This window comes from Rhododendron vialii, chromosome 12a, assembly GCF_030253575.1.
Source record: "Rhododendron vialii isolate Sample 1 chromosome 12a, ASM3025357v1".
Lineage (NCBI taxonomy): Eukaryota > Viridiplantae > Streptophyta > Magnoliopsida > Ericales > Ericaceae > Rhododendron > Rhododendron vialii.
Window position 1 is genome coordinate 4,861,454 of NC_080568.1, and position 15,502 is coordinate 4,876,955.

General features: G+C 39.6%; 2 protein-coding genes across 2 annotated transcripts; both read left to right on the top strand.

Moving 5' to 3' along the window:
* Positions 1–994: 994 nt before the first annotated feature.
* On the top strand, positions 995–6,736 carry LOC131311489 (ribose-phosphate pyrophosphokinase 4). Its single transcript, XM_058338978.1, has 7 exons — positions 995–1,489; positions 2,855–3,170; positions 3,312–3,407; positions 3,762–3,830; positions 4,470–4,598; positions 5,874–5,973; positions 6,361–6,736. The coding sequence occupies exons 1-7, from the start codon at positions 1,116–1,118 to the stop codon at positions 6,492–6,494; spliced, it is 1,218 nt and encodes a 405-aa protein (XP_058194961.1). The 5' UTR covers positions 995–1,115; the 3' UTR covers positions 6,495–6,736.
* Positions 6,737–12,443: 5,707 nt separating this feature from the next.
* LOC131309349 (putative F-box/kelch-repeat protein At1g12870) lies at positions 12,444–13,871 on the top strand. The gene is made up of 3 exons (XM_058336009.1): positions 12,444–12,539; positions 12,626–13,525; positions 13,590–13,871. Exons 1-3 carry the CDS (start codon positions 12,444–12,446, stop codon positions 13,869–13,871), a joined length of 1,278 nt encoding a protein of 425 aa, XP_058191992.1.
* The last annotated feature ends 1,631 nt before the right edge of the window (positions 13,872–15,502 follow it).

Consider the following 15,502-nt stretch of genomic DNA (forward strand, 5'->3'; position numbering starts at 1 on the left):
GTTCTCCCTATAAGAAAGGAAGATTTTGAAAGGCGGGGATATGTTTTTGAATCAAGCCTGCGTGCCTGTTCGCTCGCCTGCTCTTATAGCTCTACATAAGATCCGCTCTTGTTTAACTTACCAACCGGAAAATTCAGATTAACAGTCCTTAAATTCATGATCAGTTATCGTACCAAAAATAGCGGTTTTTATTTTTTTGGAACCAAAACCTAACCAATGAACCACTAACCAGATCAAATAAGACAGTTCAGTACGAATTTGATCTGTTTTGCGGTCATGACGATTTTCTTAAACACGCTCAGTTTAAGGTGCTTTTCGGATCAGATTTAGGATTATAAATACTTTGAAAATTCATTTTCAACTTTTGCAGCAAACAGTATCAACTTTAACTACAATATAATCATAATTTCATAACTATAGTGAAAAAATCTGCAACAAAATTTGACGTTATAATCTAAAATCTATATCCACAATCTTGAATAATGTTGGGCCATCCTTTGCATCCGCATTTCTCCCAAGTCACATGATCTTTTGCATATGCTTATGCTAGCATTTTTTGTTTTACGCTCTCATTCTCAATTCTAATTCTTGTAAATTTCAGTAGTATTAGATATATTCAAAGCAAAATTTACATTCGCACTCTTATTCATTCACGCACCGATATATGTTTTGACTTAGCTCTCCCCTCCAATACACACGGTGTAGTGATCTGGTTTAGTAGCAAAAATGGCACGGCTCCCCTCTAGTCCAATGGTTTGGATTTTGGATTGAACGAGACGGTCCATATTGAAACCGTCTATTGGTAGATTTAATATTTCAATTTTTTTTTTATATACTCTTACAGATAAAAATATTCAAATTATAAATTACAACAAATAAACGGTCTAGATCAGAACTGTCTTCTCTGGTCTAAACATGGACCGGAGAGCATTCATTTCTTTGTGAAAATATCGAAATATAATTCCACCCCTAATTCCACCCGTTCTCTTCTGGTCCTTAATTCCAACCCATTCTGGTCCTTAATTCCAACCCCAGCCCCGCCCTACACGTTCTCTTCCCGTCCTTTTAATTACATTCGCACAGACGGGGAAAAAGTATTCAGTGGCCTCCGCCGCATGACGGCCATCCCAGCGAATCCGCCCACCCTTCCTTCTCCGCCGTCCAAAACCCCCACCAAAACCCTAACCCCCTCTCTCTACTCCCTCCTCCCAAACCTTCAATTCTCAACCAAGAATCGGATCCGCTGTGACATTCGGAGCTTCGGAAGCCCGCAAGAATGGACGGTTGACTGCGTAACCGGAGGCGACCCGATCCACATCATCCTGAAGCCGCCTCCTTTCTCGATCCCCATGGCGTCCAATGCGGCTCTGGGCTCGAGCGCGAAGAACGGGAAGAAGGTGTGCTTGTTCTTCTGCGCCGAGATGAAGGATTTGGCGGAGCGAATCGTGGCGGAGTCGGACGCGATCGAGCTGAGGAGCATCACGTGGAGGTAGGGTTTCTGGAGGTTGATATACGCGTGTTTTCAAATGTTGATTCAGATATTGTGCATGTGTAATTTTGTGTGCGTGCATGCATTAGATTTAATCATGTCTTGTTATGTTGTCGGGCGGGGTTGTTCTAAGAGCCGAGCCGAGCTTTCTAGTGTTCGAGCTTGGCTCGGCTCCTTTAGTTTTAGGCTTGTTTAGTGAACGAGCCAATCATGGCTAATTTACTTAAGGAGCCTATACAAACGAGCCAATCTTTTACGAGCCGAGCCAAGCTTTTGGGTGTTGAGTTCTGCTTGTTTAGTAAACGAGCCCAAAACTGGAGCTTGAGCTCGATTTGTTTGCAGCCCTACGCTAAAGATGTGGCTGCATCGGGTCCCTAATTTTATCTACTTTTGGGGGGCGCCAAAATTTTATGTTCCTATGTTATGGCTATGCGTAAGATTAGTATGGGAGTTATCGCAAAAAAATGCGACTATAATGATGTTCAAGTAATACTTTTTGAATTGATGGAATGATTATCAGACTTTTCGTACTTTTATTAACTAATAATAATAAATTAATAATACTTTCAGTATCTCTCTTTAAAGTTGATTATATATTTTTGAAGATATTTTGTATTTGTAAATTATATAGAGGGCCCGTTTAAAAGTTTGATTCGGGCCTCTGAAAACTCAGAGCCGGCCCTGATGTTGTCTAGACTGGTTCACGATTTTAGAACGATTTCAATAAGTGCTGTATTGAAATGTTTGGTTTCCTGGAATGATTAGGAATGTAATGCTTATTACTTGGCCTCCTAATGGACTGGTCATTCACCTAAATTGGTGAATGGTGATTATAATTCGAGTTTATATTCTGTCAGCTTTAGTGAACAAAACAACCAGTATGAGACTGAAAACAAAACAACCAGTATGAGACTGAAAAAAATAATGGCCCTGCTATGCAATATGCATGTCAAATTTCTACTATGCAATATGCATGTCAAATTTCTACTATAATCTCTCCACTGATTGTTATTTGAGTTAGTTTTCCCACATTCATATGACTGCAAGAAATGACAACAAAAATATAATTGGAACTGAATGTAAAGATGGCTCATTTATGTAACATACTCATGGAAATTTCGTTGAAATATGTCCTTTAATTCCCTTGGACACTGTAAATATCAAAGGTTACTGAAACCTGGTGTCATGCATCTTCTTATGTACTTTTCACTGATACTTCCTATGTTGCTTGCTAAGAATTAAGCATAAAATAGAAGGTTAGGATAGACAGAGGAAAAAACGATTTATGGATACTGTGCTCGTTTTTAGCTCATCCTTGAAGCGGAAGCTACTGTTCCCAGCATAATATACGCATCTAAACTTCAGGACTTTCGAGGATGGTTTCCCCAACTTGTTCATATCTAATGCACATGGCATTCGTGGACAGCATGTGGCCTTCCTTGCCTCCTTTAGTTCTCCAGGGGTGATTTTCGAGCAGCTCTCTGTTATCTATGCATTACCCAAGCTGTTTGTGTCCTCATTCACACTTGTCCTTCCATTTTTCCCAACCGGCACTTCGGAACGTATGGAGGAGGAAGGAGATGTTGCAACCGCTTTCACTCTTGCCAGAATCTTGTCAAATGTCCCGATTTCTGGGGGAGGACCCACTAGTTTGGTAATTTTTGATATCCATGCATTGCAGGTTGGTGCTAAATAGGCTGGTAATACCATTTGACACTCTTTTCCAAAAATATCCTCAGAGATATCGATTCATGATTATCTAGTTTCTTTAAGCTCAATTTAGTGTTTTGCTTAATTTATTGCTCCTTGTGTTGCATCTCAGGAGCGATTCTACTTTGGTGATAATGTTTTACCATGCTTTGAGAGTGGAATACCTTTGCTTAAGAATAGGCTTCAACAGCTCCCAGATTCAGACAATGTATGATTCTTCTGATTACGAAGACCATAACATTACCTCCAGGGTCCTTAAATTGCTTACGTTTTTCTTTTTCCAATTCCATAAACCATTGTTGTGATCAAGGCCGCCGGCCGCCCATGGCATGAATTACTAAATAGAAAAGTGCTAAATTGAAGTATTGCACATACACATACTGGCAAAATACCAATGCAGTGTAGACTGAAATTTTAGATGTCAATTGAGCTTCTATTTTGAAGACGTGCTTTCTCTTTGGGCTGCACCTGGAACTGTGGATATGTGTAGGTTAGATGATTGGATTAACTGGTTTTCTAATTCTGTAGTCACTTACAGAGGTCTTTTTCTCCTCCTCTCTAGATATCCATTGCTTTTCCAGATGATGGTGCATGGAAACGATTTCATAAGCAGCTGCAGCATTTTCCAACGGTACTTTTCCTAATCATTTGGTATGACATTAGACACGTGAAATCTGTCAAAACAACTAAAAGTGAATTCCTTTGTCAATTTAGTTTCACTTTTCACTCAACTTATTACAATGCCATTGGTGCCTTTCTCTGGCCACTAGATTGTTATGTACAAAAAAAAATGCTAGGGTGCTTGTCTATATGTCTGGAAATGGAGCTCTGAACCTCTGTTTGATGAGTTGGTCTAACTACTCATCTAACTACTTTCTATCATCCCTGATGATGATACTTGATAAACTTGGAAAATGGCCACCTGAGGGAAATAAACGTGAAGAAGTCGTTTTCCCCTTCCTCTATTCACCTCTGCTACAAGGCAAAGCTGGAGTTTTCATGATCAGTACTGTATAAATGCTCAGTGTCCAGCAATGGACATGATGTTCAAACTCTCAGCATGACTAGTCTGAAAAGCATGGGATCCCCCCTTATATGTCCATCCATCTGTTTACATTAAATAGATGTCTGAATATCCAAGTTTAGGCTGGAGGGTGTGTACAAGCATTTATGTCGTCTCACTACTAAAGCCACAACTATTAGACCTTTGTGATTCTTAATGTTTTCTGTTATGAGGCATTTGCATAACCATTGCGTAGTTGATTCTCAGATTGTTTGTGCCAAAGTTCGGGAAGGTGATCAAAGAATTGTACGCATCAAAGAGGGAGACCCTAGAGGTCGTCATGTCGTCATAGTTGATGATCTAGTACAATCAGGTGGCACTCTGATTGAATGTCAGGTATGAAAATTCTGAAGAGTATCCCTCTTCTGTTGTCTGTTTATCTTCCATTTCGAGGACTCATGTTCTTTGCCTTCATTTTACTGTTATATATGCTTATTTGTAGGGGTAGCATATCAAACGAACTCCTCCTATGTTTTTTTTTTGGTAAGTGAGCCATTTTATAACCAACCAACTCAAAAATCAAAGGGTATAAACCCCCCAATACAAGTGCCTATACAAAGAAACAAACCTCACAACAAACTGCATCGGCAGAGAAAAAGAGAAGAAAAAACTAAGATATAGCAGACCCAAGGACTCTACTAGAGATATTCCGACGGCTACAAAGCCTTTGATTCCCAAGCCTTTGATATTCCATCGGAGGTGCTTCTTGATGATAAGATGCCAATTGTTAAACCACAAAAAGTGTCTAAAAATTTCACTTTTTTTCACACCTGCAAGGACTTCGATCCCAATCCACCCTCAGCTCTAGGAATACAAACTTCTAACCAACTGACTTTAGCTCCGACTTTTTTGAGGTTAATTCCTGACCACAAAAAGGCTCTGAGCAACCTCAACTTAAGGATTTTCTGAGGTAGAATAAACAGAGAGCATCAGTAAGTTTGCATGCTAAACAGGACTTATTGAATTAACAGAGCTCTGCCACCATGAGAAAGGTGATTGTCTGTCCAGCTAGCAATTCTCTGAAGAGTCCTTTCCTTCAATTGAATGCCTTAGTCTAGTAGAAATTTGAGGAACTCCAAAATATCGAACTGGCAAGGTACCCTCAGGAATTGGAAGTAGATTGAGGATATCAGCCCTAACTGCTCCAGTAACACCAGAAAAGAAAATCTGACATTAATGGAGATTCGGTTTCAAACCACAAGAGAGATAAAATTCCTCCAATGCAGATTTTATAACCCCAATAGAGGAGGTGTCAGCCCCAGCCAGCAGAAAAAGATCCTCAGCAAAAGCTAAATAGGAGATGTTCAAGTTGCTGCACTTAGGAGAACTCCTCCTATGTTAGCAGGCAGAAAGGAGGAAAGGCTAAAAGACAACAACAACAAAGAAGTGATTGTCAGTGGGTGAAATTTAACTTTTCACTGTTTATCATCCATAACGTATAAGATAGAAATCTTCTCTTGAAATGTCTCATTTTCTGACTAATGTTGATGATATAAGCTGCTTGTAGGATTTTTGGTACCTTCGTTATCTGTGACGATGGCAATGTGCAGAAATTCTTTCCCCCTTAATTTTGCATGGCCACACTTACCCTTGAAATTCTTCCTTTTTTAGAAAGTGTTGGCAAAACATGGAGCAGCAAAAATCAGTGCTTATGTGACACATGGAATTTTTCCTAATAGGTCATGGGAACGTTTCGAACATGATAATGGAGGTATGCATATGTATTTTCAGTTCCATCTTGATTCTCCTTTTTGGTTTTAGTACTATTAGGTGCTTTCTCCTCGGATGTATTAACCATAAATTTCTTCATAGGAAGTAGCAAGATTCAAAACTAGACCCATCTAATTTCAGTAATCTGCTTCTAATTTGAGAGAAGTTTTAAGTTTGTTGAATCAATGGTTAGATACTCTATATGGTGAAGCCAACACTTAATGCATCCATAGGTTTTTTCGGTTACCCACATGATGATTCACAGAGGATTGAGTTTTCGATCAAATGACGTTTCCGAATGTTACTTCATAAGTTGTTTTCTATCTCGCTTTTTCCGGTTGAAATGATTTTGCAATTTCATCACCTTTTGGCCTCTTATTCTCTTCAGGGGGCCCGGAGAATGGATTAACTTACTTTTGGATGACGGACTCCTGCCCAAAGACAGTGAAAGAGGTGAAGAACAGACTCCCATTTGAGGTACTTAGCCTTGCCAGTTCTATAGCAGCTAGCCTCCAAATCTAACAGCGGGATGAATCTCCAATGAGATTGCTAACTTTTCTCAATGGGATTTCTTCATTTTTATATATGGGAATCAACACAGAGAAAGACACAAGCAGGCAGAATTTACCAGTATTTCACCATGTTGTCCTAATGTAGTCAATTTAAACATTATTTTGATAAATAAGCTGGGAGGACCTTGTTGTCCTAATGTAAGCAATTTAAAACAGCATTTTGATAAATAAGCTGGGAGGTTTTTGGAGATACTAAGATTGAACTTCTTTCATGAGATAAGCTTGTATAGCTTTCTTCAGATACGTGTGGACGATTACTTAACGTTAGGCATCACTTGGCCAGTTGACCTTGGGTTGATTAAAATAAAGAAAACGAATGGTCCGAGCTAGTCTCTTAAACGAGTTGATCTTTTAACTAAGACAAAAATGAGCAGATTTTGTGTGCCTTGGAAATTTTGGATCTAATAACCTTAATGGTCCGATCCCATGGTCAATGTAATATATTGGTGCCTTCGGGCCAGGATTAGTTCCAAACTTTACCAGCCTGAGTAGCTTGTTCAAACTTGTGTCGACTGTTGAACAAGTTTTTCATGTTCTTTCTGTTTATGCGACCAACTGATCTCTAACAATCTTTAAGCGAGCGAAACACGAGCTTGAACTCGAATAATCTACTTCGCTTATCAGACTAACTTGGTCTGGCTATGCATGTTTCTTGAAGGTTTAAGATTTAGAACCCAAAGCTCCGCATTGCTTAGCTGCAAAAATTTTAGCTTTTAGTAACATGGAGACTTTCACATCTCATATAATATAGTGAGACAGTAGATGAGATTCTAATGTTTCTACGATTAAAAAACACGCACGAATTCCGAACAGAAATATTCTGGAATTTTCATGTATTTAATCGATCAGCTCTAAAATTTACATCCCGAATACATGCCATTTACCCGCATATAATCAAAATTAGTTTTGTACGGAGGACCAAACAAGCCGAACAAATGAGGAAGAATTGTACATAATTTACAACCAAAACTGGAGGAAATCTATTCCTTCTCCCGCGTACATTGTACTACTCAGAAATATAATCGCCTTCTAAAAAACATGAAGTACAAGAAGTATTCCCCCTATCAAGACCTATTCTACTTCACTTTGTGGGAGACCTTGATGTAGTTTAGGAGCTTGGTTAAGGCCTTACCACTGTCAATGGCTTCCCTTGCTCTATCCATGGCTAATGATACATCTTGTGCACCATCACATCCCAGCAAGTGATCTACCATTCCGGCATTTAAAATGATTTGATCATACGCCGAGCCTTTCTGACCACGTAGAGCTTCTAAACCTAATTCTATAATCCTCGAAACCTGGACGTAGAAAATAAATGGCATCACAGTCATAAACTTTTATGTTCTCAAGCAAGAGGAAGAAATTAAAATAGACCGTAGAAGGTGGAATTTAAAAACAAACACCGGATGGCAAAAAAGAGAAGCCTCTACTATTGCAGACTTAATCTCATCCAATCATATTAAGTGAATTTAGAACAAGTATTTTTCAATTCCTACGGTTATTTAGGACCCAAAACTGTATTATAAATTCATCTCAAGGGAGCAGGAACACCCCCGCTGATGACCGAAATAATGTTTCAGAAGCTCGAAAATGATAAACAAGAACTGAATATTGAACATCTAGAATGGTTGAACTTTTCCTCGCTAGACTTGATTATCATGGAATGAAGGGTCCGCCTACAAACTGCCAAATCTGTCAAAAAAAATTCACTGCAGTTTACTCTCGAATACAAAGGCAAGCATAATACAAAGAACAGGGAGCAAAACTTGAAGCTGCAACTTAGATACGAAGCATGGGCTTTTACGACAAAGTCGACAAGGCATTGAAATGGGATAAGGTAGGTGAAGATGGGCAATAGCACATCTGTTGCATGCAAGACCAGGCTACTAGGATTGATATCTTCTTTTGTTATGTGGACTGTGCAAATCAGATATAAACTGCTTCAAGAAAAAGAGACTCGGGATTCTGGGAAACAGCATAAGAAATCGTATTCAAGATGCGATCGGAAATGACACTTCGAGCTTGTACAGAAGCTGCAAAACAGCTAGCGAAATAATCAGAACGCCCACGTTGATGTTTACTGTTCTCCGGACAAAGGTTCGAGATGTTAATCTCCCCAAAATATTGAAGAGGTTTCCCCCGATTTTAGAACATGAAAAGCAGGAAGCATGCTTGGAGGCAGTATTGGTGTTTTTCCATGAAGTGCTTTTTTTGCAACCACACAAAGGTCCACATGACACTGATGCCAGCTATGAAGCACGGGTACTTCAGAAATGTCGCCGTACCCGTACCGGGTACGGCGCCGGTACGGCAAAAACGTACCGGGTACGGCAAAATTTGATCGGGTACTTTTGATAATTTTGGGTACGGCAAGGGTACGGCATGGGTACGTTTTAGCCCAAAATGATTTTTTTTTCAAAATTTCAGGGATTTTTTTGTAAATAATTATAAAATATGGGCTTATTGTGTAATTTTTTTGTCTTTTATATACACATACACGTTTACTGAGTCACTGAGAGAGGCAGCGGTCTAGGGCTCCAAATCGGAACAGAAGACGTAAGTTCTCTCTCTTTTATATACACATACACGTTTACACTGAGTCAATGTTTGTAAGTACTGTTGGTATGTAAGGAACAAGGAACTCGTCTAGCTTTGATCTAGCCACGTTGAACTTGATGTATGAACTTCGAACTTTTATCTATCTTACATTTTGTTGGTAAAATGGGTTTATATTTCATTTAAAGCAATAAAAAATAGAAAAAAATTATATATCTATTAGCCGTACCCGTACCTTACTTTTTTTGGGTTTTGCCGTTTCCCGTACCCGTACCGCGTACCGGTACCCGTGCTCCATAGGATGCCAGAGAGGTACAACGCAATCATCTTAACTCCCAGCCGATTCGTATTAAAGCATTGTCACTTCTCATTGCTAAGGGACTCCCTTGCGGTACATTTCTCTTTCCTCAACGAAGGGAACGTAACAATTGATCTCTGGGTGATGAAGGACTTTTACTGCGTGGTTGAGGCTGGGGAACCCTTCTCCTCGTACAGTTGGTCTCATAAATTAACTGTGGAACTGCCAAATCTCGATCCACGTGTCTCAATGGGTTTCTGGAATAAAAATGAGCTTCTGCTACTGAGATTAGCTTCGGCTTCCAAAATTTATGAGCCGGCCCTGAGATAGAGAGAGAAACCAGTTTGGGGGAGTTGATTCTAATCGCTGAGAGTAAGGCGATCGATACTTTGAGCCAGTACTTTTGCAGCGCTGTTATTGGATTGTATGAGGAGCAATACCTCCGCTCCCCTAACGGACAAGACATTGCACGTCTGCTTCATGAAGGGGAGGAAAGAGGTTTTTCAGGTATGCTTGGGTCTTTAGATTGCATGCGTTTTTGGAAAAACTCACAAAAAGAAGACCTTTGTAGCATAATGAACATGTGCATTATACTACACAACATGATCATTGAAGATGAGCGCGCGCGGGGTTGAAATCGAGAAATGGAAACCTCCTCCGGATGAGAGTCGTATCTCCCCTCCAGAATATACTAGAGATTCAGAAATTTTAGTCGCACGCATTGCCTCTCCTCTGGTCTTGCTAGCTAGGATACACCATAGGGAGACGAATACGAAGTTCAGGTCCGATCTCACGGAACATTTGTGGGCTCGATACGGTGACGAAGCTGTTTGAACATTTGTCATTCTTTCCTTTGACTGAACTCATTTTTCTTTGCGAACAAGTCCATAATTCTACTTTTCACTTTTCTTATTGCTGTTGAAAATAAGAGAGAACAGAATTCATTTAGCCTTCTGTTGTCCAATGAACGAACCAAGCTTTTCCTTCTTCAGTTGCAATTGTATTTGGATTAGTCATCATGATTTTTGTCTCAAACTTTAATTCTTTTTTCCTCACGTTTTGCGGCGATCTTCAATTGCTCTTGTTTGAGTTTAGCCTCGATTGTCAGTCGCTCTCTATCATTTGCCGTAGTGATCTCTTTTCCAGCAATCTCTTTCTGCAAGTTGGTAAAATCTGTGACTGATGAGTTTAGACCCTCTAATTGATCGACATTCCTCTTTCGGCGTGCATTCTTAAGCTGCTTAATTTACGTCCAGGGGGTCGTGCGGTCCATCACTCACTTGTATCTCAACATCATCATCAACGTGAACTGATTCAGCAGCTAGACATTGCGTTGTCAACATTGTAGCCGCTTGTTGGAGTCCTCTCTACAGAGCGTAGAAAATCAGAATACTTGTTAATACAGGACTGAATGGTTGACCACCGATTCATCAAACCTGTGCTATTTATACTTGTCTCATACCCCAAGATTCGATTAAACCCAACCCAAATTCTATCCCATAACCCTGTTCTTGGTTGATATGTGCCCGTTTGCTGCATCTTCTGAGACGTATAACCATGCCTTACAAAGTGCTTCGTCTTCCTCATTAGTCCAATTCACATTCCTTTCCCCTCGTGGCACTTTGACCCTTTTTCTTATTTTGCTTTGTAGAGCCTTGCGAATCAGTATTTTGGGATGATTGGTGAAATGAAAATTGAGATCGTTCTGGATAAAATTGTTAAGATGGAGTGAATGGGTATTTTCAATTCACAAAATATTGAGCGAAAGTTTCGGAATCAAAAGGTGTAGAGGGTTAATTTGCTGAGAATTCAATTGTTGATGGTTTAACGGTTGGGAATTTAGTTGAGGAGGGCTAAAATTTTGATCGAATTCAGAATGACAAAAGGGAGGTCTATGTTCCGTTTTGAATCTTTGATGAAGATGAATTGATATTGATGTGAGACAAGAGGACCAAATGAAGTCTTTAAATAAGCAAGGAGTAGCAATCCATTTCACTTTTAAAAAAATCCCTCAACGTCAATTTTCTTTCCATGCAGAGGAGGACTGTTTTCGAGCAATTTCTTTTTGAAAATCTCACATCCTAATCCCAAATATCCCTCCCAAAGTCTTTTCTTTTTTTTTTTTTGTTTCGAGCCAAAAAGGCTGTTGCTTTGCTGCTGCAACAACTTTTCAAAACCTCATTTATCCCAAAAAAAAAAATAATGAAAGAATAGTTTTTTTTAATCTAAAAATTGGGCCCACAAAATTTAATGACTGGATCATTAGATGGCCAAATTTATAGGGTGAGTTATTGAGTGACAGGCTAATGACCTAAATTATCTAATCCATTGGAGATGCTCTTAGGACTTAAGTTTTCCACTAAAAAAAAAGAAGTAAATTTTCAAAACCTACTAAGATTAGGACTTAAGTACGTAAATTTCCAAACCTTTTAGGATTAGGACTTATAAATATATATTGGTTATCCTATAAGGAGAGAGAGAGAGAGAGAGAGAGAGAGAGAGAGAGAGAGAGAGAGAGAGAGAGAGAGAGAGTTCTGACGCGATGGCGGAAGCTACACAGCGATGAGAAATCCACGGGCTGGCGCAAATTTCAATCCTGCCAAGTCATTCGGAGGTAATGACTAATGAGGTATGCTGCTTACTTGGTGTCTCGTTCTTTAATTATGTCAAAGAATGTACGGAGAAAACAATAGTAGTACTGATCTTGATTTTGCCTAAAGTGAAATACTATAACTGAACTCTAGTCATCAGCATTACTTTGATAGATATATTCTACAGTAGTTGTTTGATTTGAGAGACCGGTTATGAGTAAATTATGATAACTGAAGCAAAACAATGTTGGATTTGTGGGTCACCCACCCACCCACACGCACAACACAAACACCAAACGCGCATGCATGCTTTGACCAGAATGGCCACTTCGCGAAAGAAAGTTAAGTAATTTTTGTACCGGATAGAAATAATGTACTAGTACAAACACTGATTTAACTCTCACTCTCTCAACTCATACACCCGTTGCCCTGCTCCCTGAATTTTTTGCGTAGCATGTTGGCTGATGACTGTGTCAGGGGTATGCCATGTGCTTTTGTTTTCATGTTTGGGCATAAAATGAATTTATCTACCGGGAAGAAAAGAAGTCTAGTATGCAAAAATATCAAATCCATTGACAAATTATGCACATTTTCGAGCTTGCTTTGCCCTGACTTTTCCGGTTTTTAATCTGCAAGGATCAATGGTTGGCAAGCAGCGATCTTCCTGAAGATCTGGTGATTGATCAGATCCTCTCGAGATTGCCTGTCAAATCTCTAATGCGATTCAAGAGTGTTTGCAAAAGATGGCATTCTCTTCCTACGAACCCTAGCTTTATTGCGTCACATCTCAAACATAGTAATGCTTCTAATACGCTGGCCAGTTGGGATGGTAACAACGGTCTCATAGTTGGGCATGAAGGCTTTCGCTTATTCACAGTATGTTCTCTCAAATTTGCCTTCCAACCTGTGAATCTTAATTTTGGGTTTGACAGGAAACCAGATTTAGTTTTGGGTCCTTGTGATGGCGTGTTTTGTCTACATTGGAGGCCTATTGAGTTTTTTTCACATGGACCTCTTGTTGAGCGGCTACCAATTATTGCACTGTGGAACCCTGCAACTAGGGCCTTTAGCATTCTCCCCATGTCCAAATTTGACTTCCCACCATATAAGAAGGTGTATTCTTGTCTGGTTGGGTTTGGCTTTGATCTCACAGCTAAAAGTATCAAGGTGGTTAAAGTTGTAAATTTCCGCGGGGTTGAAGCGTACCAATATGTTTACATTAATTATGCTGAAGTTTACGACTTAAGCTCTGGTTTTTGGAGAGTTCTCCCCGTGGATGATACTGTCCAAAAGGTTTCTGTTCACGATTTTCCAACCCACGGCATGTACAATAACAACGATGGTGTTTTTCATTGGCACTCAGTGCGCAGGTTTCGTGGAATCGGTGTGCCTTACATTCACCTAGTTCTTTCGTTTGACATAAGTCGGGAGTTGTTCCATGTGACACTAATGCCAGAGAAGTTCAACGCATTAATTTCGAGTCCCCGTAACAGATTTAAGTTTTGTCACTTCTCACTGCTTAGGGACTCCCTTGCGGTAAATTTATCTTTCACCAAGGAAGGCCGCAAAATAGTTGAACTATGGGCGATGAAGGATGAAGGACTTCTGCCGCGTGGTTGAGGCTGGGGAATCCTTCTCCTCATACAGTTGGTCACATGAATCGACTGTGGAGCACCTATGTTCCGAAGCATGTGTCTCAACGGGTTTCTTGAATAAAAATGAGCTTCTGCTGTGGAAAATAGACTTGCAGCTGAGATATACCCCATTCTTGTATGACATTGTTGCCAAACAGGCTAGGGATTTGCGTGAGCTGAATTTCCTATACAAAGAGAGCCTAGTTTCAGTTAAGGGAGGCTGTGGAAATGACTCCATTCCGTATTAGTATCAATTTACGTATAAATGACATTGGTGTTCTTTGGTTTTCTTTCATTTGGCGAAGCACAGTTGTGGCTGTGATGTTCATTATTTATGGCACTGCTAGTGAGAGGGCTCTACATTGTTCAATACTCGATGTTTTAACATTATTTGGTATTTGGTGTCTGTAATTTTTTGGATTATTTCAGTTAAAATGATGTTGAAGTTAAACATTTACCTAAAATTATTGTATTTTCATGTAGGTGTCTGATATTTAACTTCAATTTCATGAAGTATAAGTTTGTACTTCGACGTCTCATATTGTTTGTCTACTTTTTCATTTCGAATGTCTCAAATTGATTGTCCATTTTGCAGATCCCAATAATAAAGTTTTATATGTTCGAAATATAATGAAGTTTTATGAAAGGGCATCTCCAACCAACATCTTCCAAATCTTCATTTTGGAGGACCAAAATACTATTATTTTATTCATGCCCCTTGTATAAAGGAGTGAAGAGCATGTAAGCCATGGGCCCTTTTTTGTCCGGACAAAATTGACCCTGCCGTTTTGGCCTTGGTTGGCTTGGCTAGAGTGGTTGAGGAGTACTTAAGTAATTTCGTAGACTTTTTCAGATTATCTTTGACGCAGCGGAATTCACGAGAGACTAGTTAGCGTACTAGTCCAAACGAGATAAACAACTCGTCGCAACGAGCAAATCCTGTGCACAAGAAAGAAAGAGAGAATCTCTGAATATTATTGATCAAAAAGCTCCATAAACTCTAGGTTTCAAACCCTTAAATAGGCTGAAACCCTAGAAATCCTAAAAATAAACTTTAAAAATAAAAAGTCCCAGAATTTGGGGCTTTTCCTAAAACTGAAATCGGGAAAGAAAAACAAGACTTTCCCCAAAAGAATCAACTTAAAAGGAAGTATGGTCTAAGAGTTACTAACGAAACAAATCTTTCCTAAAACAGCAAAATAACGCAATTGAAGGCCTAAGCGAAGGAATTAGGCCGAAAAGCACCATCGATCATCAACTTAGGGTTATGAGTATTGACTGGAGCGCGAAAATAAGTCAGCCCACCAAGTTTGGGCCTATTCCGAGCTCGTCCGAATTTAGCCAATTTGGGTAATCTGAAATTAAACACCGTTTGGACTTTCGGGGCTTGGCTCGGTCCAGCTGATCATGGAATTGGGCCTCCACGCGTTCAACATCAATCTTATTGGCCTAATCAGGCTTTTGATGTTTTCCGTTTGTGTGTGAGTTATCCAGAAGTGCAAGAGCTTTTTGGGTAGAACACATTCTGTAGTGTTAACACAAAAACACAAAGACAATTGTGCGTTTGCCAATAGTACTAGAGTCACACCCATTTACACATCCACGCTCATGTACATGGTATGTACAATGCATATGTACCTATAGCAGTACTCTTTAGCATTACTGCTCTCCCTTCTCTATGTGGAAGGTTATATCCATGTGGACATTGAGACTCTCTCTTGTACATAAAAATTCCAAATTTACAAAATTGATCTTCGCAATTGTTTCCAAGGGATTGACACCCCCATTACGGAAGATAGCTTCATTCCTAGCTTTCCAAATATACCAGGAAATAGTGGAATAGAAAGGGAGGACAGGTTGGTTTGAGGACCCATTGGTC